Source organism: Ochlerotatus camptorhynchus, unplaced genomic scaffold, assembly GCF_037179485.1.
Source record: "Ochlerotatus camptorhynchus isolate MF236.1 unplaced genomic scaffold, CSIRO-AGI_Acam_v1.1 ptg000074l, whole genome shotgun sequence".
Lineage (NCBI taxonomy): Eukaryota > Metazoa > Arthropoda > Insecta > Diptera > Culicidae > Ochlerotatus > Ochlerotatus camptorhynchus.
Window position 1 is genome coordinate 119464 of NW_027040564.1, and position 23498 is coordinate 142961.

General features: G+C 39.4%; 1 protein-coding gene across 2 annotated transcripts in view; it reads right to left on the reverse strand.

The window, feature by feature from the left end:
* Positions 1 to 17621: 17621 nt before the first annotated feature.
* Positions 17622 to 23498, reverse strand: part of LOC135697567 (medium-chain specific acyl-CoA dehydrogenase, mitochondrial-like) — a 31702-nt gene continuing 25825 nt past the window's right edge. For both annotated transcript variants that reach the window (XM_065217336.1, XM_065217335.1), the window contains 2 exons: positions 18601 to 18701; positions 17622 to 18542 (listed from right to left, as the gene is read on the reverse strand). In XM_065217336.1, coding sequence (XP_065073408.1) covers positions 17658 to 18542; positions 18601 to 18701 — 986 coding nt within the window. In that variant the 3' untranslated portion in view covers positions 17622 to 17657. The remainder of the gene's footprint in view (positions 18543 to 18600; positions 18702 to 23498) is intronic.

The window sequence follows — 23498 nt, forward strand, 5'->3', positions numbered from 1 at the left end:
AAGAACGCGTGATTGCTGAGGCGCAAGAAAGTATGGAGCAGAACGATATGGGAAGGTTCTACGCTACTGTCAATGGTGTGCTGAGTAAAACAGTACGTGTACAATGACCTTGAAGGGAATTTGCTGACAGATAAAACAATGGTGGTTGCCAGGTGGAAGGAACACTTTGAGACATTGTTGAATGGAGAAAGTGAAGAAGTATCAAGAAACAAAGTAAACATCGCAGACGTCGATCAAGATGTAGGGCCTTCAACGCTAGACGAGGTTAATTAGACTGAGCTGAAGATCAATAAGATGTGAGCTGAAGAACAATAAGGCTGCTGGGAAGGACGAGCTCCCGACCAGACTTTTCAAACACGGAAGTGAGCAGCTGCATCAAGCAATCCACCGTATTCTAATGAAGATATGGGAGGACGAAGAACTGCCTACTAGCTGGTTGAATGGTCTCATTTGCCCATTATTCAAAAAAGGGGACATACTGATACTAGAGTGTGCCAATTCGAGGAATAACTCTTCTGAATTCAGTGTACAAAATACTGTTACGCGTTCTGTTTAACAGATTGGCGGCGAATACCCGGCTGGTTTTCGTGAGGGCCGATCAACGATGGATCAAATGTTTACTCTGCGTCAAATCCTTGATAAATTCCGGGAGTACAACTTGCAGACTCAACATCTGTTTATTGATTTCAAAGCAGCTTACGATTCGGGAATCATATTGATTGTGACACGTATACTTTCAACTTACAATTCAAAAATTTTCATTTATTCTGAGCTTTGTTATTAAATAATTAAGTGGACTTAAGACAAAAGTGACCTAGTGAGAATATATACATTTTAAACACAGTTTTCTCTGAGACATCAGTTCAGAATTCTAAAATGTCTCGTTGATGTTTTCCTTTTAATATTTTGTACAAAACGACCAGAGCTTTTTCCAATCTGAATTGATGTCTATTTTTTTATTTTTTTTTTCATCATCACTTTCACCTTAGAAGATAGAACTCTAAAGTTTTCTTAAATAAGTTCGATGTAAAGCCATCTTCAACAGTTTCTTACTTAGGAATGCAAAATTTTGGCAACTAGTTCTTTGTTTTTGTCCCATTATTTTATTATACCTAAATTGCAGTTAATCCATGACGTATGAATGTTTGAATGGTTTCAATAAATTAAATAATTAAGTCTGTTCTTGTATTTGCTTTTCGGTAAAATTCTGTTGAGTAAAAAACAAAAGTATGTTCTCGTACTTTCTTCAAGTACGGGAACAGACCTAAATATTATGTCTCAATAATTTAACCCAAGTCCAAGAAAAAACATAATATCAACTGTTGCAACATTCACCTTACATTCTACCACTCCCGCTGGAGAGAAACGCAAACAAATCGTGAACGAGCAAATTCGCCTCATCATCGCTTATGAAATCGCCGCACACACCTCATTCACTCTCTTTTCGCACATTTCCCAACCATTCATCTTTCCCGCGCTGTTTCCGCAAACTTGCACTCACATTGCAATACAGGCGATCCCGCATTCGATGCGACTGCTGGACTGGCTGGGGATGCTGCATGGGGATAAAAGAAAAGAACAGAACAACAAGGGAAGAATGAATGGAAAAGAACCGTCATCGCTGCACACGATCGCGCTCCCATCCATAACCGGCACGGCGAGGCAGACAGTCGGGAAGGCGGCCGGTTTGTAGAATGAGTCTCTCTAATTTTGAATGTGTGTCAGTGTGTTTCGCGACAAGAATCTCCCCGCGCTCGCAGTTTCCTTTCACCATTCTTGGCGTTCAGCAGATTATGAGTTGCGTTGGAAGTCAAAGCGGTTTGAGCTGAAATACAGCGATGGATAAACTGGAGACTCCAGGAAGTGATGGTTGACTTGGAAGTCTATTATCAGAGTAACTACTGAAACGACTTAATGGACACCTTATCAAAAAATAGCACATCCGAAAATCAGAATGCATCAATTTGTATACCTTCGAAGTAGGTTTTGAATTAAATTGACCATAATGAACCATTTGCAGAAAGGTAGGGTATCGCAATTCTTCGTCTGCTTTTAATACTTCCTGTTAATTTCCATTATATTAATGTTAATATCAACAATGCCTAAAGTTTCACCGTCAGTGTTCACTCGGCTGTCGACAAAAGCAGACCACTCTCGATGCGTGCTACGCGATCGTCTGTTTTCTCGGCAGCAACCATTGTGTGGTCCTCCTCATTGTTCTTCATCAGCAGTTCTTTCGGTCGATGCGTCGTCGACTTTGGAAAGCAACCGTTTCGTGATGAGTGTGTGAGTGCTGACCACGTTTTGCGTCCATTGCTGCAATGGACGCGCTCTGACCCTCGTTGGTGTACAACAATTTGCCATACAATGAAACTACTGGAAGCGGCTCCAGTTCTGATGGAGGAGGCTTTTTGGATAGCGGAAGATAAAGTGTTTATTGTGTTGTACCTTTTGACTATATATTTAAGATGTATTGTATAGTGACCAAGAATCCTCGGCTCTGTTAAGTTAATTCGGTTGAGCCTTATCAAATAAATTAATAAACAAAAAAAAATAAAGTTTCACCGTAAGTAAATCAATTAATCTTTTCTACCGACACTTAAGTTCAAAAGCGACACTATTTAGTATGGAAGAACACATTGCACTATGGGCAAAAATGGGTCCAAAATTACCCAAAATACAATTTCTCAACAGCACGCTGAATTTCGGCCATGAAAACAACTTTTCCGAAAGCTCTAATTTTCGTAAAACATAAGCACTTTATGCATGGTTTTCGAATACTATGTCTTTAAACAAGAATTCATAAGATATTAGGGGAATTTGGGGTACACTTTATAGGGGATAAAGGGGTAAAAGTGAACCCTCGCTAAATTTATTTTAATTCATAAAAATGTTGAACGATGCGATTGTTTGAATGACTCCAAAGGTTGCCTGCAATAATAAGATTTTTTTTTGAAATTTTAATTTTAATTAGGGTTAAATAAGTTGTATTTTACTGCTATCTGTTTTAAAAGAGTTTTCACTTTTTTTGTCTGTATACAGCAAAACGATATAGTGGTTCTCAGAATTTTGTAAAAATTGGAAGTTTTGTTCCTTATCGCAACATATTAGACCCGTATTTTTTATTTTGTCATTAGGGTGACTATTTCTATATTAGGGTGGTTTGATTTTTTTCAAAAAATTATAACTTTTGAACTGTTTGGCCGATGATGGAACTGAAAATACCAAATGAAAGTTAATTAAAAGTTTTATTCAGAAAAAATATTAATATATTAAAAAAAAATTGATTTTGTATTAAAAACATTGATTATATTTTCACTTTTACCCCCAACTACCCTATAAAGTGTACCCCGTATTTCCCTAATATCTCATGAACTGTTGTTGAAAGACATAGTATTCTTAAACTATACATAAAGTGCTTATGTTTTACGAAAAATAGAGCTGTGAAAAAAAAATTCCTCCAAAAAGTAGGGGAAAATGGGGTAAAATGGTCCAAAACACATACCTACAAGAAACCGGCGCCGGTGATGTAGTGGTAAACGTGACTGCTTTCTAACACCCCGATGGGTCTGGGTTCAATCCCAGCCAAGGTCGGTGGGATTTTTCTGAGGCATAAAAATCTCTGGTCACGTCTTCCTTCGGAAGGGAAGTAAAGCCGTTGGTCCCGGACCATGTGTGTTTGAATGGATGCGATATCCTACGCAGGTGTGGAAGCTGCCTTCCTGCACATTCGATTGCCGTCAATGGATGGCAATCGATGTCCGTCGGTGATTGGCACTACATTGCGGAACAGAGACCGACGTTAAATAAAGGAAAAGAAAAAAAAAACATACCTACAAGGCTCTCCGGTCTATGGGACCACGTGCAATTGATTCCCCGGACGATTTCCGAAAAGTAGTTTTTCATGGCCGGAATTCAGCGTGCTGTTGAGATATTGAATTTTGGGTAATTTTGGACCCATTTTTGCCCATAGTGCATTGTATGACTATTAAAACAAATCAGGGGAAACAAATCTTCGTTTAGGTATCCTAATTGAATTTATAATAGTCACTTTAGCCATATAATAGTAGTAAAACACGCTTCCGATGATCCTTTACAATACTACTTTACCATCAGGACTGCTATGTTGACAACTTTGATCGATGATAATTTAGATACCAACTATACATTTAATTGCTATCTATCACAGAGCAGATATTCATAAAAATTCAGAATCACTTCGGAAAGTACTGAATTATTTCAGAGAGCACTGATTAACTTATGAAAAGTTCGAAATCACTTCAGAAAAGTTTGGACTCACTTCGAATGTGTTGAATTTCTTTAGAAATGTTTTCAATCACTTCTGAAACTACTGAATTACTAAGGAACGTATTGTATCACTTAAGAAATGTTCGAAATCACTTCTGAACTTACTGAATCGATTCAGAAAGTACTGAATCACTTCAGAAATGTTAAGAGTCACTTCACAAAGTATTAAATAACTTCAAAAAAGACCGGAAACACTTAATAAATATTCGAAATCACTTTGGAAAGTACTGAATCATTGCGGAAAGTTCATTTTGAAAATAATTGAATCTCTTAGAAATGCACTTAATCACTTCAGAAATGTTTGGAATCACTTCGGAAAATACTGAATTTCTTCAGGAATGTTCGGAATCACTTTGGAAAAGTTCATGATATCTCGGAAAGTACTGAATTATTTCTGAAAGCACTGAATCACTTCGGGAAGCATAAGCTCGGAATCTCTTCGGATAGTATTGACTCACTTCAAAAAATTTCGGATTCACATTAAAAGGTACTGAATCATCCCAGAAAGTTTGTAATCAATTCCACAAGAACGGAATCACTTTTAACATAATTTAATTAGTTAGGAATGCACTGAACCACTTCAGGAACGTTCGGAATCATCTCGGAAATACTGAATCGCTTCAGAATGTTCAAATTCACTTCGAAAAGCAAAAAAATTCAGAGAGTACTGAATCACTTCAGAAAAATTCGGAATCACTTCTGAAAGTACTGAATCACTTAAGAAATGTTTTGAATCACTCCGAAAAGTACTGAATAATTACAGATAGTTTGTAATCATTTCCGAAAGTACTGCATCACTTCAGAAAAAATTGAATCACTTTTGAACAGTTTGAAATCAATTCTGAGAGAAATGAATCACTTCAGAAAAGCTCTGAAATTCTTTGGATAGTATTGAATGACTTTAGAAAATTACTGAATCTCTTTGTAAAACACTCAATCTTTCCAGAAAGTTTGTAATCGCTTCCGTAAGGACTGAATTATTTCGAAAAGGACTGAATCACTTCATGAATCGTTGGAAAGTACTGTATCAATTCTTTCAAGTTCACAATCACTTATTCAAGAGCTGTATCACTTTGTAATAACTCAATCACTTCAGAAAAGTTTGGAATCCGTTCAGAAAATATTAATCACTTCATAAAAATCGAAATCACTTTGGGGAGCACAGAATCATTAAAAAAAAAGTTCAAAATCTCTTCTAAAAGTACTGAAACACTTTAGAAAATCTCGGAATCAGTTTGAAAAGTACTAAATTATTGCAGATAAACTTGTAGCCTTCGCTCCAAGCTGTAAATATTATATTAGCCATAAATAAAATGAGCACGAAATAGATCAAATCCATACGCCAAAAACTATGCCAGTAGCGAAACGACACTAGCTGATTTACGTTAAAATTGGAATGCCTCGCGAGTAACGACACTCGACTTTGCGTAGTTTCTCCCAAAGCCGAGTCCAGGGAAACCTTCGGGAAAGTTGGGGAAAGAGAGAGTGTGGCTACACCCGACTTTGAACGAAGGGTCGACGATCAGGATAATCTCTCGCATTACCGATCTCGTTCGAAGAAGTTCACGGGAAAATCGAACTTCCATTAAGTTCGGCCGAGGTCACCTTCCCTAATCTGAGGGTCACGGTTTCGCTTCACTTTCATCCGAACCGCAGTTTACAGTGGAAGTGCGTCGTTTTGTTCGCGTTAAGGTATAGTTTTGTATAGTGAGTGAAAACAACGTGGTTTTACTTTGTATTTAAATTCTAATTTATCGTTGATTGTTTAGTTATAGCAAATCATAAACTAAAGGTAGTGTGCGGCATAGGTTAGATTTTGTGTGCATAGAAAAACAATCTAGGCCAGGTAATGTGCTCGTCGAACAACATTTGTGCTTTGTGCTTATTATTAATTTCAACAGCCGACGACTACATACAACTTCCGACGACATCATCTGCTTTCCCGGGGCGAAAGATCCCGGCAACCGTCACCTTGTCCGGTGGAAAGCGATTAAAATTCTCATCGCGGATCGGGGCTTGGTTGATACCAACTGCCATTTTTGGAGAGATCACCGTCCACCCACGTGGAAATCATTGGCCGTCCAACGGTCGAACATCATCGTCACTGCCGATAACAGCAGCGCAGCAAACAACAGCAAATCGTGCGCACGTATCGTCAGATATGGACGCCCACTAGACTGATGCAAAATTTGACTTTTTCGCTCCACAGTGCTTAAATGGTTTCAAATCGGGTCGTGATTAGCCTCCAAAAGTTACAACTCATTTGGTTAGAAACAGACTTCGCACAAACCATTTGAAGTTCACATGTAAATTACTATGGGAAATCTCAACTTTTTGTTCATTGCCTTCTAGTCTTTTTCCATATTGAGCTGCAAAACAGCTCGATAGCTATTCTTAAAGAAAATTTTCTCAGCTACAACTTTGCTGAAGATCGTTTCTATGTAAAACAAGACAGGAAATAGTTATTAATTATTTAAGAGATTGGTAAACTTATGACATGATCAAGCAGCTGCTCTGTAGGCAACACTGTATTTTGCAGTGTGACATAGTAGCCATAATTTTTGTGTCCTATTCAACGCCCCAGAAACACCAATGTTGCCTGCTGAGCAGTTGATTGAGCATGATCATAAGACATCAGTGCATTGAACCATTAATAACTTTCGATCCTTGCATTTAATCAAAAAGTGGTCTTCAGCAGTCTTGTAGCTGGGAAAATTTCCTACAAGTAAAGTTGAAAGCTTTTGAAGCAGACCGATATGGTGAATTATTAGATAGACATGAACAAAAATCTTGGTTTTACGATAGTAATTCCCATACAAACTTCAAATGGTTTGTGCCATCTCAGTTTCTCACCAAATGGGTTCAAATTTTGAGAGGTTAGTCAGGATACGATTTGGAATCGTTTAAGTATTGTGGAGCGAAAATTTCAAATTTTGCATCACTCTAACGCCCACCCAACCCATTAATAATAGACACTCGGGTGTTAAGCTTCGTCTTTTCCCGCTTGCTGCATCGTCGTGGGATTAACCGAGAAGACAGAAAAGAGCACAGCACAGATGTTTTGAGAGATTATGCTGTTTCACAATAGGGGTTTCTACTCGATCAAATTCGGTAGTAGTTAAGCTGGCTCGATCTCTTCTTTCTAGGAAGATTTTCACTTGGACTCACCCTGAGGCAGTCTCATCCGGGCAAACTCAACGTGGCCTGCGGTCTCCTTTACCGGAGTGACGCTTATGCGGCAGGCTTAACCTAGATCGGCCAGTGTCGGCTACAAACTTCACAAAGTACTGAATCACTTCAGATAGTACAGACATAATTGAGCATGAGAATGATTGACCACTCGCGGTTGCTACTCCGTTATTATCAGCTCACCTGACAGAGAAGCAACAAACAATGCGTTGGACTAGCATGCATCTGCAATGTGTAAAATCTGGTGATCTCATACTTTACGACAGGCAATAACAGCGCAGGCCGCTTCCAAATGTAGGTCAATTAGACTGTCAAAAACGGAGAGATCCTCCTCACTTCCACGAATTTATCAATAGTTTTTCAACAGGATTCACACAATTGTAACACATCGAAAAAGGTCTCGATTTTGGCAACATAGATGAAATACAGGCAATTCTCCACAACTCGATGTTCACTAACTCGATATCGAGATAGCTAACCATAGTAAAAATGAGTGCCATGGCTACTGCGATAGCGAATTTGTATGAAATTGTTATTCTATTACTCGATAATTCTGTAACTCGAGTTGTAGAGAGTGCACTGTAGTTACATTTCCAATAACGAGATCTGGATATACTGACATTACATTACATTAGGACAGTTTGAAATCACTTTGTAAAAGTTCAGAATTACTTCAAAAAGTATTGAATAACGTGAGAAAAGCTTAAGATCACTTTGGAAAGTACTGGACCATTTCATAGACCATAGCACGTGCAGAATAACTAAATAATAACTGAACATTACAAAAAATTTCAATCACTTCGGAAAAATTGGAAACACTTGATCCGTGTATTTAGCTCATAACATATTTAATAACTTCAGAAAAGCTTCAGTTCAACATGTAGACTCACTGCCGAAAGTGTTAAATTTTCTGGACTGTTTTAACACTTTCGGCAGTAATGGGTTATATGAATAAAAAGAGTTGACTTTACTTTCCCGTGCTTTTCTTACGGGAAAAGTAAAGTAAAAGCTTTTATTCATACGACCTAATGTCACGAGTTCTTGGGAGCGTCTAAAACAAGAACTTGATATAAACGTAAAAACCTGGCACTGAAACAGAAAACGTATTGCCTATTAAGGTTTCCAAAGGTAACTTCAATTGTAACAGCACAAACATCTCTGGTTATTATTTTAAAGGTTTGCATAGAGACGATTGCGTTATTGACACGCACACATGCTCGAGGAGTTTGGCATTCCACTTTTGCTGAAAGTAGCAAAGGTTGGGTTCACGAGGTTTCCTATATAAAAGATTCCTTTACGAAAGTAAGGTTTCTTTTACGAGAGCCACATGGGATGTGCCATTTTGAATTATTCTACATATATTGTTATGGTTACTGTTCTTTTATGCTGGCGATTGGTTTATGCTATCTTAACAGCAGTCATAATTCGAATTTCAGAAGAGACATTAGTGTCGCTAGTATCCAATCTACGAAGTATATCATAACAACGCTAACGCTTAACAGCAGTCATAATTCATAACTACTCAAGATATCACAAATCTACCATCTCCAGCATAAATTGAACATCAACGTAGAAACCAAATTGGTAATTATTTGTAAAACGCCAAAACTCGGTTTTCCGAAGGAAGAAGCGTCAGCAGGAAGACCGAGATCGCGAGGCGATGGAAAATCTGTACCGCGTAAACGACACACGGAAGTTCTACGAGAAGCTAAATAGTTCGCGCAAAGGCTACGTGCCGCAAGCCGATATGTGCAAGGACTTGGACGGTAACCTTCTCACGAACGAGTGTGAGGTGATTGAGAGGTGGAAGCAGTACTATGGCGAACACCTCAACGGTGAAGCAGCAGAAAACGAAGGTGGCATGGCAACAGACCTTGGAGCACGCGCAGAAGACGACAGGCTACCGGCCCCTGATCTTCAAGAAGTTGAGGAGGAGATCGGTCGGCTGAAGAACAACAAAGTAACTGGTGTAGATCAACTACCAAGTGAGCTATTAAAATACGGTGGTGAAGCACTGGCTAGAGCGCTGCACTGGGTAATTGCCAAGATTTGGGAGGAAGAGATATTACCGGAGGAATGGATGGAAGGTGTCGTATGCCCAATCTACAAAAAGGGCGACAAGTTGGACCGCGCGATCACACTGCTGAGCGCCGCCTACAAGGTACTCTCCCAAATTCTATGCCACCGTCTGTCACCATATGCAAGTGAGTTCGTGGGGCAATACCAGGCGGGATTCATGGGTGCCCGAGCTACCACGGACCAAATTTTCGCGATTCGGCAGGTTCTGCAGAAATGCCGCGAATACAACGTGTCCACACATCATTTGTTCATCGATTTCAAATCCGGATACGACACAATCGATCGAGATCAGCTATGGCAGATTATGCACGAGTACGGACTTCCGGATAAACCGACTAGATTGGTCAAGGCGACGATGGATCGAGTGATGTGCGTTGTTCGAGTATCGGGGACACTCTCGAGTCCCTTTGAATCTCGAAGGGGGTTACGGCAAGGTGATGGACTTTCGTGTCTGCTGTTCAACATCGCGTTAGAAGGTGCGATTAGAAGAGCTGGGATAGACACGAGTGGCACGATATTCAGGAAGTCCATCCAGCTCCTTGGCTTCGCCGATGACATTGACATTATGGCACGGAGCTTTGAGATGATGGCGGAAACGTACATCAGACTGAAGGCTGAAGCTAGACGGATTGGACTTGCCATCAACGCATCAAAGACAAAATACATGAAAGGAAGAGGTTCTAGGGAAGACAATGTTAGCCTCCCACTCCGAGTTCAGATTGACGGTGACGAAATCGAGGTGGTCGATGAGTTCGTGTATTTGGGCTTGCTGGTGACCGCCGAAAATGATACCAGCAGAGAAATTCAAAGACGCATTATGGCAGGGAATCGTGCCTACTTTGGACTCCGGAGGACGCTCCGGTCAAATAAAATTCGCCGCCGCACGAAGTTGACTGTCTACAAGACGCCGATTAGACCGGTGGTCCTTTACGGCCACGAGACCTGGACTATGCTCGTGGAGGACCAACGCGCCCGTGGTGTTTTCGAACGGAAGGTGTTGCGTACCATCTACGGTGGAGTGCAGATGGATGACGGAACGTGGAGGAGGCGAATGAACCACGAATTGCACCAGCTGCTGGGAGAACCATCCATCGTCCACATTGCAAAAACTGGGCGACTACGGTGGGTTGGGCACGTCGTAAGAATGCCGCACGACAACCCAGTGAAAATGGTTCTAGAAAGCAACCCAACAGGAACAAGAAGAAGAGGCGCGCAGCGGGCAAGGTGGATCGACCAAGTAGAAGGTGACCTGCGGACCCTTCGCAGACTACGAGGCTGGCGAACTGTGGCCATGGATCGAGTAGAGTGGAGACGACTTCTTCGGACAGCAGAGGACAACAAGGCCTTAGCCTGATTGGTAAGGTAAGTTGTTAAACGCCAGAGGTATTCTGTGTAAAACGCATAAAGAAAATCAATTTGTTTGTTTTTTTTTTTGTTATTTTAACTATCATCATATCCATAATCTTCCCCTTATTTAGCCTAGTACTTGTGACTTAAGAAGGGGGCCTAGGAGAAACAAAAGTCCGTTGCGCCATTGCGGTTAGCGCAGTAAGGGTTTCATCAGGGAATATAATAAGGGAGGTTTTGATTTCACAACATACTGGTAGTTTTGGGAAGTTTGTTTTGCCCACGAATGTTTAGGAAAATTCTATAAATTTTTCAAGGTTTTTCTTGAAATTAGGAGAAAGTCAAGTATGATAAGGCCTGTTCATAAACTAAGTAGACAGTTTTTTGGGATTCTTGACCCCCCCCCTGCCCCTGCGTAGACAATTGTCCATACAAATGTTTTTTAAATTTGTATGGGCCGTGGATAATTGTCAACCCCCCCCCCCAAACTGTCTACGTAGTTTATGAACAGGCCCATATGAGATAAATAAGAAAACACAAATTATGTCGCTTGGAAAATGTTGACGGTACTTTTGGAAACTAATCATAATTTCAAGAAGAAAGGATAAAGAGACTTTGTAGAGATATCCAAGGAACATTAAAGCGATTTTCCACCCCTCGGGTTTTTGTTGTGTAGCAACTGCCATCTTCTCACCTGTAGAGTACGGTGCTGCTCGATAAAGTGCAAATGTTTTGCAGCGTACCATATAAACTAGATAATACACTGTTTGAAGCAACGTCATCAACGTTGGGGGCGGACGCATCGTTATTTAGGGCAGATTTATATTTTAAGGCGCTGGTCAATATTGGGTGCGACTACTTAGCTCAAATTTTAGGAACACAGCATAATACAATTTTTAAGACTGCTTCAATAACTCTGGGCCCCATTATGTAGGTTCGATACAGTGATTACCGAGATGCCTGTAGTGTTCAAACGAAATTCAAATTTTTCAGGAAAAAAATTAAAGGGTTGTGTCCTAGACACGACCGCAGTATGACGTAGAACCGCACAAAATTGATGTTTTTCATGCATTTTTGACTATTATACTTTATCTTAAAATTTTCAAGTATTTCAATGTTTCGGTTATGGTTGACTCAAAACAATTTACACATTTTTCTTGACAAATATCCTTGTGAAATTCCACATGATTTTCATTTGACCACACATAAACAGAATCCACTCAGAAGTACACATGAAATTTATACGCAAATGAATAGTATGTGTGGTCACGCATGGTTTATATATGTACATATATTAAGTATGTGGCCGACACATAGATATTGATTTGTTGATCACGTTGCAACAACTCATGTGTGGGACACATAAAATTTTTTTTTGAAATTTTGTTAGTGTTCAATGTTGGTTCAAGTATTTTTCTTGGAATGTAATAAATTATGAAAATTAAAATGTATGGTCCTAAAAATGATGTTGTGGTTCCGAAAGAACCGTTGGGTGATGTTGATATTCGTCCCTTCTAAGATGTGCGTGGGCCTAATAGTTCGTCATTTGTTGATTGAAGAAGTTCTTGAGGTATCAAGTATATGCCATGATGAAGCACACGATGATCTTCTAATCATCGATTGGATAAAGTCCTGTCCTAGAAGAGTAGTCTAATTAATATTGGAGGAGTTTGGTTTTGTAAGACGCACTGTGTTCAAATCTTCAGTATTGAAAGTATCGGTCTGTGGTATGTGAAATATGAACAGTATCTTTTGCATTCCGCACGAATGTTCCGGATGAACATCAAGTCCAGACACGAACCGCCAAGAGTGGTCGCTTGGGTGGGATCAGTGGCAAGAGTCAATCGAAGGTGCCTCTTCATGAACTCGATGAAACCGGAGTTCTCTGACTTGGACACATCGATGTTGAAATTTCCGGTAACAATCATAGGCATGGTACATCTGGCGTATGTCATCAAGGTGCGTGCAATGAAATACTCCTTCTGTTTCATCGTAGTGCCTGTTGAAAATATATAGTTTATTTGACAAATTGTTGCGTTTCCCCTAATGAAACCTTTACTTGGCATAATGTACACCGATACCAGCAATGTTGGAGTGCCCATTATAACAATTTCAGCAGCACAGATATCGCCGTAGCCATCAGCCACTCGGAGTTGCTCGTCGTACTGCTCACTAAGCCTCTAATTCATCAACTTAATATCATTGAATATGTCCTTCAAGAATTTTTTTTGTTAAAGCTTGAAAGTTTTGGTGTGGGAAGAAATTAAGGAAAAACTTCTGTTTTTACTAATAATTGTGATTTGTTTAAAATTTATTTCCCGGAAAAAAGTGATCGTCAAAATCCATGTCTTTTTTGCGTTATTTTTAGGGGGAGGGAGGTTGTTGTGAGGGGGGGAGAGGGGTTAACATACATTGTTTTTTTCCATTGTATCGCATTCCTCATTGTGGTCACGCCGAAGCGACAATGAGCAAAAGCATGACAGCAGCGTTGTTTTATATCTTTTCAGGTTCAGAACCTGATAGGATTTCCCGCAGTTTTTTATGAATGGGGCGGAGCAGAAAGTTTCTTTTGTGCAGAATATGTAAAAAAGGATAGACTTTGGATGTTAATATAATTGCATATATAGAGGTACCAGATATGTTTTACAGTCAGTTGTTGGTAATTCATCAAGTGTATGTCCCCTATTAAGCAATATTTTTTGTTGAAAATGTTGGCTCTGCATGTATAAAATTAATTGTTCATACATTATTGTGGTTTGCTTAAAATTTATTTCCCGAAAAAAAATGATCGTCAAAGTCCATGTCTTTTTCGGGTTATTGTTAAGGGGGAGGGGGAGGGGGTTGTTAAGCGGGAGGGAGTTTTACATGCACGTTTTTTCAAGTCTCATTCCTCATTGTGGTGGACACGCCGTGATCCACCTTTATCCGCTGACCTAGTCCTGCCTGATGCAGGACCTAGTGCCACGTAGGATTGGGCGATCTTGGATCGATCTTTGAAAGATCGATTTTTTTCATCCCGATTTCTGATTTTTCGGATCGATTCTTTGTCCACGAAAAAATCGAAAAAAATCTATCTCTTCTCTAGATCTTTTCGATCTTCAAAAAAAAAATAGGTGTTAAATTTTGTAATTGAATTGACATCGAAAAAAACGATTTACTCTCACTCCGGACTGCATGGTAAATTTAATGAACATAACGTTAACATCAGCATCGCTCCCTATAATGACGTCACTATTTGCGTTTCCGATATATACGAATACAAAAACATTTGAAGGTTTTCGCTACCTCCCTCCTTACCGTCACGACAACATTTAATTGAATATAATAAAGGAAATAATTTCTTGGGGTACCAACGTAAACAAGCGTATAGTCCATTCTATATGCAAGAGTATTGATGGTCCGAAAGTGAGGATAACAATAACAAAATTTTTTAGCTAGAGCGAAAGTGAGGATAGCAAACTAAGCACTTGAAAATGGGATTTCGCAAGTGTGCAAGGTAAGATCAATTAAAATTAAAACCATAAGATTGATCAACCAAAGATCGATTCATTGGTACCGATTTAATCAGTGGATCGGTTCTAGAGCCATATATAAGATGGATCCGTCAAGATCGATCTTTCTCTGAAGATCGCCCAATCCTAGTGCCACGCCGTCCGAAGCGGTAATGAGCAGAGGCATGAGAGCAGCGCTGATTTATATCTTTTCAGGTTCAAGCAGAATGATGTGGAACCAAGTGGTATTAGTTTATGATGACTGGGTTTGGGAAAAAGGCTTATTTCATGAAATCAGTGATAAAATTATCATTTGTACATTTTAAAAAGTTTGATTACAGAAAAATTGGAAAAACATATTTATTTCAACAGGTTTGTAATGTAATATTCTATCGATTGGCGTATTTGGATTTTAATTTCATCTATAAATGACAAAGTTACAAGCGTTCAAAACCTAACATTTCTTCACCACACATATTTTTTGATTTGCACCCCAGTATAGTGGACAAAGACGTAGTTCTACGTCAACAAAAGAAGCTGGCAGCTTTTGAAATTCTACCATCTGTACATACTAGGATTATTTCATAGATTTCAGTGCCATTTTACCGAAATATTAAAACAGCTGAATGTTCGGTTAACAGTTGGGTAGTTTTCACAGTGGTGGTGGGGGGGGGACACCCCTCACCATCCCTCTCCAAAGGGGGAGTTTGGTAAAGAGAGATGAAAAAACCGATTTGTACCTTCCTTAAAAGTTGTCCTAGCTCGCTGTTCTAATATCTATATGCAATCTTCACACTGCCGTACTCTAACGGAACTATCAACTCTGTGCTTTCATCTACTCCATCTATCGTATAAAAATTACCACTACAGTCTGTTATTTGAAATTAGCATCTTCAACTATGTAGTTTTCACAGTTTTCCTGCAACCACCAAGCTGTTTACCGAACGTTCAGCTGTTGAGATTTCAGTTAAATTTCCCAGAAATCTGTGAAATAATCTTAGTGTATGCAGAAACCAGGAACTAGTCACATTGTTTACCAGAAGAAAAAAACCTGTGTATGCAGAATATAACAGATTTTTCGGTAATAAAAAAAACATAATTTTTCTAATATTCTGAAAAGTTTAAAAGAAGAAGTGATCTGAATATTTAATTACCGAACTGCAAAGAAAAATCAATACGATCTGTATAATGTGACAAACGCCGGATTCGGTAAAACATTACCGAACACACTGTAAATGGCAAATCAGACTGTCAAATCGTGGGAAAACTGTGTAGTGTAATTTTTATCATGGAACAGGTATGGTAGTCAATTCAAGACCAGGATGAACGCATCATCGAAATTTCCCGTAAGTAAGTATTTATTCAATAAGCTCGATTATTTCCAGGCATTACCAGCGATAGAGTGTTTTTTTGTTAAGATAAGGTTCCAGATTATGTACCTGGATTGCATCGCCACAGAAGTAAACACCTGCAGAAAGGGCCCTTTTCAGCGACAATTTTGTTTTGATTGGCCTCATAAAAAATGCAACTGCCAAAGGAACCATGTTAGTCTATTCAAAGAGCGTTTTTCTATAGCAGTCACGCAATGCGATGACTCATTTTCAATATCTGAGGATCGGTGTGAGAAGCTAAATACTTTGGAAGAGATTAGTGTAAATCTTATGACATGCGTTGTGTGACTACCCCAAACCAAAATCTCAGATATTTATAAATTGCCGGCGCCGGTGGTGTAGTGGTAAGCGTGACTGCTTTCAAACACCCCGATGGGTCTGGGTTCAATCCCAGCCGAGGTCGATGGGATTTTTCTGAGGCATAAAAATCTCTGGTCACGTCTTCCTTCGGAAGGGAATTAAAGCCGTTGGTCCCGGCCCATGTGTGTTGAATGGGTGCGATATCCTACGCAGGTGTGGAAGCTGCCTTCCTGCACATTCGGTTGCCGTCAATGGATGGCAATCGATGTCCGTCGGTGATTGGCACTAGATTGCGGAACAGAGATCGACGTTAAATAAAGGAAAGAAGAATAAGATATTTATAAACTATGTGACACAATAACCCAGCACGTTACTGGCTACTTAGAACAGCGCACTGCGCATTTTCTTGAATCAAAAAGAGTTCATCAAGAGTCTGAAAAAGAGGTAGAACTACGGAATATTTTTCACCTTGATGATTTGCTTAATGAAGTAAGCTCTTTCTCTAAACAATCTAAATTGCTCAACAAGCTAGCAGTAACCGAACCAACTCCAAAAGAAATATTGCTAAGCAGTTGAGAAGTCGTTCGCCATGTAAATTCTGTTCCAAAAATATCTTGGTTAATTAAACTGCTTCTTACATAAGTATTATGGACATATTTGAACTCCTTTTCATAGAGTCTAGTACGAGGCAACACTTGAAAGAGCTAAACATAAGCAGTACTACATTTACTCACATATGAAATCTGCCACGACCAACCTGGCCAAAACGTGCCCTAACCCTCACTGAGCCAAAGGGCTGGGGATGAGATGTAAACAAGCATGTCATGTAAAATTAAGTGCTCCGCGACTAAAAGTACGTTTGATTGAGCTGAATTTCGCGTCTGTTATGACTCAATTGGCTGTCAAAATTGACGCTCGTATATGTCAGTCTCAGAGCACCTAAATTTAAATCAATTTGTCTAAGTGTGTAGTTTTTAAAATCCACGTAAAAGAGACCGCGTACATTCTGGAATCCACGTAAATCAGGACCACGTAAATCCCAAAATCCACGTAAATAGGGAGTCCAGTGTACTATTGAACAATTTCTGAGTACTTATTTGATACGTGAGGTCCGTCACATGATTATTTCATTAGTTTTAAAGCTTCAAAACTAGGAAAACTTCACCGCAATGGCAAATCTCGATTATTTAAACAAAGCTGACAGTGTTTTGAAATTGAAATTTCAAGTTTCACCGAACGTTCAGCTGTCGAAAGGGTGGTAAAAAATATCGATTTTGGTAATAATTTCTTAGTGTGTAGGTAGGTAGTTGACAGGAAAATAAACAAGCGTTAGACTCCTGTACGTATGCAACACCCTCGCCAGTGCTTTCGGAAGATAACGCTACACACAAACAAAAAAGCAACAAACATTACAGTAAAAGCTTAATGATAACAGATTTATTGCAAATAAATGATAACGGTTTCTTTTTGTTATTTTTTTTCCCCGAATGGAATCAATATGTAGATTGTTTAGCTCGCACAAAAACACACAGTAAAACAGCCCCGCTCACACTCAAGCCTTGCCCTTCGCTGCATCAATCATGTTCCTGGAAATGATCATTCGCTGAATCTGCGACGTACCCTCGTAAATCTGGTAGATCTTGGCATCGCGCATCAGCTTTTCCACCGGGTATTCCGAGTTGAATCCATTTCCTCCGAAGATCTGCACCGCATCCGAAGCAACTCTGTTGGCCATATCGGCGGCGTAGCACTTGGCAATCGACGCGTAGTAGCTATTCCTTCGGCCCTGGTCCACCTCCCAAGCGGATTTCATCGTGATCAGACGGGCCGTTTCCACTCCGATAGCCATATCAGCCAACATGAAGGACACTGCCTGGTGGGCGGCAATTGGAACTCCGAAGGTCTTGCGTTCCAGCGAGTATTTCAATGCTTCATCGAGAGCACGCTGTGCCAAACCGACGGCTCCAGCGGCTACCGGTGGGCGAGTCTTGTCAAAGGTACCCATGGCAATCTTGAATCCATCTCCTTCCTTCAGCAGGACGTTCTCCACTGGCACTCGCACATCTTCGAATGTGATTCCTCGAGTGTCGGAAGCACGCTGGCCCATGTTCTGCTCCTTGCGACCGGGGGTCACTCCAGGGGTATCACGCTCTACAATGAATCCGGTGAACGCCTTCGATGCGGGGCATTTGGGATCCGGGTTGGTACGGGCCAGCACAAAGTACCAGTTGGCAACGCCTCCGTTGGTGATCCACATCTTCTGTCCGTTGATGACGTACTCGTTGCCCTTCTTTTCGGCCCGAGTTTTAACTCCGTTGACGTCAGATCCGGCACCGGGTTCCGTCACGCAGTAAGCTGCCACTAGAGGTTCCTCTAGCAGACGACCCAAGTACTTTTTCTTCTGTGCATCATTACCGGCCAGGATGACGGGAGTTTGCTGAAAACGGGAACAATCAGTTAACCTATTGGGGATCAATGCAGAGAATTTGACTTACTCCAAGACCGCTGGCTTCGAGGGCTGTCATAATACCGGTGCAACCGTAGGCAAATTCCTCTGCGATAAGGCAGCTGGTGATGATCGACATATCAGTGCCACCTGTAATGGCAACGAAGATTTGTTTGAATTATGGTATACTTCGACGAATTTCTAGATTAAAGAGTTGGTAAGGTGTAGAAATAAAATAAAGTAATAATAGATTACCATTTAGTTATATCAACATTCATTAGAGAATTCACATACCAAAAATTGTTCGTGGATGAAATCGATTTAAGAAAAAATGCAGCGGATCCAGCATGTTGGCAAAATTTAGCCAGCTTCTAACCAGCGTATGTAGGCTTTATATTCAACTGAGCGATCTTTTTTCTTCTCTCTGTTAAGCTGTTTTTGCTCAAAGCCTTTCATCAGTATTTTGGTTAATTGAAAACTATACTTCATTTCCATGCGACTTTATTTACTGCATTCCAAGTTTACATCATAATTCGAATATTCATTTTGTCCAACATTAAACAGGTTCCGAGATAAGGAAGAAATGTTCAATATACGACCACTTTCACCTGGTTGGTAGGAACATATACATAAAGAGTGTTACGATCAACATTTGGTGGACTTAAACTTGACGCATTTCTTGTAATCGAGCATTTGAAAACCTGAACACCTGAACATGATGGGTTCTGTTTTGGCTTTGACATTTCTAGATAGAGCTGGAATTAGGGCGTAACAGCCTTTAAAAAAACTGACTTCTCTCGTTGATTTCTAGGAATTCAAGGCACGCTTACACAAACCAACAGATCAATCGCGTAGGGGAAGTCTTCCCCTACTCGATGGTGATGTCAATTTGTCAGGGAGAGCCATGGCTTTCAAGAAGTCATTGTTTACAAAAGCTGTTACGCCCTAATTCCAGCTCTATCTAGATTTGCTCTTCAGTTATCAACATGCCATTCAAGCAAGAGGAGTAACGCATCCAAATTTTACACGCGCATCGCGAAAATCCGAACAACTCGCACGTAATCTACGTCAAGGCAGACTTGAAACAGCTTCCTGGGCAGGAGTTTTATACGGCAAACGGAAGGAGAAAGATGGCAGACATTTTCAAACATATGAAACTGTCGAAGCTCGCTAAGAAATATCTGATTTGGCAGGCTATCTGTACATTTGAACTTGAAAAACGACATTTTCATTGCCATCGGGACCGTCAACCAGGAAATTTACGTGAACGGATCAACAGCACAACAATTCAAATCAAATCTCCCAGATATTCTCTCATCATACCAGGTTAGTCAGAAACTATTGCAAAGACCTCCACGTGATTATAGATCTCCAAAAGAGCATCAGGATATTTGTTTTAGACTTCAGCTTGATCACGTATCATTCTGAAGATCTTCAACTGCCCAACAATCTAAATCACATCTCCAAGAAATTCTTCAAGATTCCAGGTTGCTCAGAAATTATTTAAAGTAACACCAAGTGAGAAGAGAGCACATTGAAAACCTCAGGATGTTTGTTTTAAAGATTTCAGATTCAGGTATCATTATAAAGATATGCAAGTCTTCTCTATTCCATATAGCATCTCTCGGATTTTCTCTTAAATATGAAACACGGCAGCTTCGAAATTATTTCAAAGTCCTCCATGTGTTTTTAGATCTCATTAAAGTCGTCTGGATATTTGTTCAAGACTTCAGGTTGATCAGGTACTATGGCACTGAAGATCTCAAACTGTTTAACAATTCAAATCACATCTCACGGATATTCTCTCAATGTGGCTCCGAAAATATCCCAAAGACCATCAGGTGATCAGAGATCTTTGTTCTCTAGGAGGTTGATCAAGTTTTGTTCTGAAAATCGTCAACTATGCAACAATTCAAATCATATGTTCAACTATGCAATGAGCAAGCTAATGAATAGTTTTGTTTTGTTTCCCATATAAATTTTCAAGCTGATAATCATAACATAATTGCCATATAAACTCGACCCACCCTAATGTTCATGAAAGAATAATATATTAATATAATAAAATATATTGTTTGATTCAAATCCAAATATCTCAAAAATATCACAATATCCCTCTGCGACATTTTGAGGCACGACAATCTATTTGATGTTAATTTTAAGTAACTGATATTATTTTGCATTCAAGCGCTTTTTTAAGATAAATCATTCAGAAATTCATGTTTTTTTTAATCTCATGTGATCTTTATTTAAAGTGCCTTAAAAATAAAAGTATTGTTCTGGAAAAGATTGTCAAAGCAGATCGACGAAGAATGCTTAAAGTATTCATTTGAACGAATTTGAAAAACTTAATGCAGGTATACCTCGATAAAACGTAACTGTCTCTTTTGACTTCCATCGTCAATATATCTAATAACAATTGAATCATACAAATTAAAATTACCAATAAATCAGGGATTAACTAATATGTCCAATGTCCAAGTTTGCTTGTTTGAATGATAATTCGCGGGAAATCGACGATGGAAGTTTAAAGTGACTTTTAGGGTTATATTAACCGGTGGAAACTAACGATTTTAAATTGGCTCACTACTTGACTAGCCTATTGGTCCCAAGCAAATCGATTTACGTACCCCATTCTAGTCGAAATTCTAGTACTACACTATGTTTGTTTTGATTCGCTATGAAAGTTTGACAGATAAAATGAGGGATTCGTGGATTTTCCTATATTTCGAGGGGTGCATCGATTAGCTTGGGACCGAAGCGAGTACCAGATCTGAGCCAAAAACTTGAACACGTTTCTTCGGGACCTTCTGGTCTTAGAGTTACCTCTATGGTTATATCAAGGTATACCCTTAAAACTTTAATTTTAGACATATATTACAAATCATTGGTTATCTCTGTTGTTTGAATATGTTTAACTTCAGCAACTTCCATAAAATTTGACGTTCTACAACTTTGCCGGAGACAGCTAACCTCTACCGTGCCCCGTAACGTGGGTAGATCACCTTTTCGTGGTACGTTACGGGATGTAAGATCTACCACCGATTCCTAGTCCCGACTACTTCAAACTAGGGGAACAGGATTTTTCAGTAATCCAAGAAACACATCTTAGTCCTTGTTACTTTTTATGCCTTGTTGATAGTGACAAAACTCGGCTTTGTCTACCGAGGATGATCTTGAAACAAGGCAAAAAAAATGAGTTAGTTGTCTTCATCTATGTGATTCCTAATTTTCTCTTCGTTGTTCCCTAGTTTGAAGTGGTTAAGACTAGGGTTCTGATGCATGGTCATTATCGGTGTCATACCTTAATTTTGTTGCTAAGGAATCCAATTTTGACTGACAAAGGGGCGCGCCTTTGGAGGGTGTTTCAACACTCCGAAGGGTATAAATAGCGGGACCTTTCAATTAGACTCGGATCCTTGCGATAAATGCAAGATTGGCAACTGTAAAAAAAATCGAATGCTTCATCATTTCTCAATAGTGATGGAGTAATACGACATGCACTAAACTAAGGACACGGGATATACTACAATATATCAATTTACTGGTCGCAGTAGTGTTAGGTCCCGAACAAAGGAAAAAAAAAACCTCTACCGTGCGAAAAAAAAAAGATTGCCATTTCAGCGGCAAAAACTTGAACTATTTTAAAAACTTTGCTGAAGACGTCAACTCAAATTGATGCAATCCGAGAGCGTTATTATTTTTTTCCTGCTAGCTTTCATTCTTTGCTCTCGTTCTCGTGTGTTCTCGAAGATTTCCTGAAAATTCATAACTTCGCTGAAGTTCTTTGAACTTCTACCAAATTTAAAGAACTTCTTAAAAGTTCCCTTAGTTCCCTTAAATTAAAGCAGCATCATTTATGAACTTCTTTGATTTTCAATGTTGAAGTTCTCTAAATTTTCGTGAAATTCAGGCAAATGTCCACACATTATCGGATCTGATCCGTCTACACCTAAGAACTTCCCTAAAAGTCTAGAATTTCCTGATGTTATTGGAACTGCTCAAAAGATCTCTGAACTTCTTTAAAGTTCTCTAGACTTCCTAGAAATTTTAAGGAATTTCATTAAAGTTCACTCTATTCTTTTAAAGTTTATGGATTTCCATGAAGTTCCTAGATCTTCTTCGAAGATCCCTTAATTTCTATCGACTTCCCAGAACTTTTCGGTGCCTCCGTAAAGTTCCCTAAACATTTTAATGATCCGGAAGTTATCCTGAGATTCAAATAACTTCCCTGAAGATCCCGCGATGGCCTGAGCTTTTCGGAACATTACTGAAGTTCTCTGAGTATTCCATGATTGCTCGAAAAGTTTCTGCTGTTTTGTTTTTTTAAGTTCATAAGAGTGCTCTGAAGTCATCTGATCATCCTTAAAATGGGGTAAAAGTTGACTTCGACACCAATTGACTATTTTCGGCAACCAAAATTTTAAAGTTTAATTCACTGTATTTTCCCATCAAAACACTTCGCTGAATGTATTCAAACGATTCCTTAGTCTTTCAGCTTCAATCGGATTTCAGTTTTACGAGTGAGCAATAGGGTGTTTCATTTTGAAAAAAGTGATGAATTTTTGATAGGCCACCCTCCAGTTCGATTCATAGCCCCAAAATATGAACCTGTGCAAAAAATGGTAAAGATTGATGAAGGTTTAGAGGTCGCGCCAATGATTTGGATTTTGTATGGAGATTTTGGTGAATTAGTATGGGAAATTATTGATTTTCGTTTACATTGCTCTAACTTTGGTTGTAGTTGTCCAAACGTTGAAAAAAAAAAATATGTGGTTGTCATGACAATGATCAACAAGCCTGTTGTTGTTGCGATGAAATTGGCGTTGTTGCCTTGTACATATTCATCTGTCAATTTACCCTATTTTGCCATTTTTTCACATTTTTATAATTCTTGATACGCTGCAAAACTGAGCGTAGCAACTGTAGGCTTTTTGTTTATTGCCA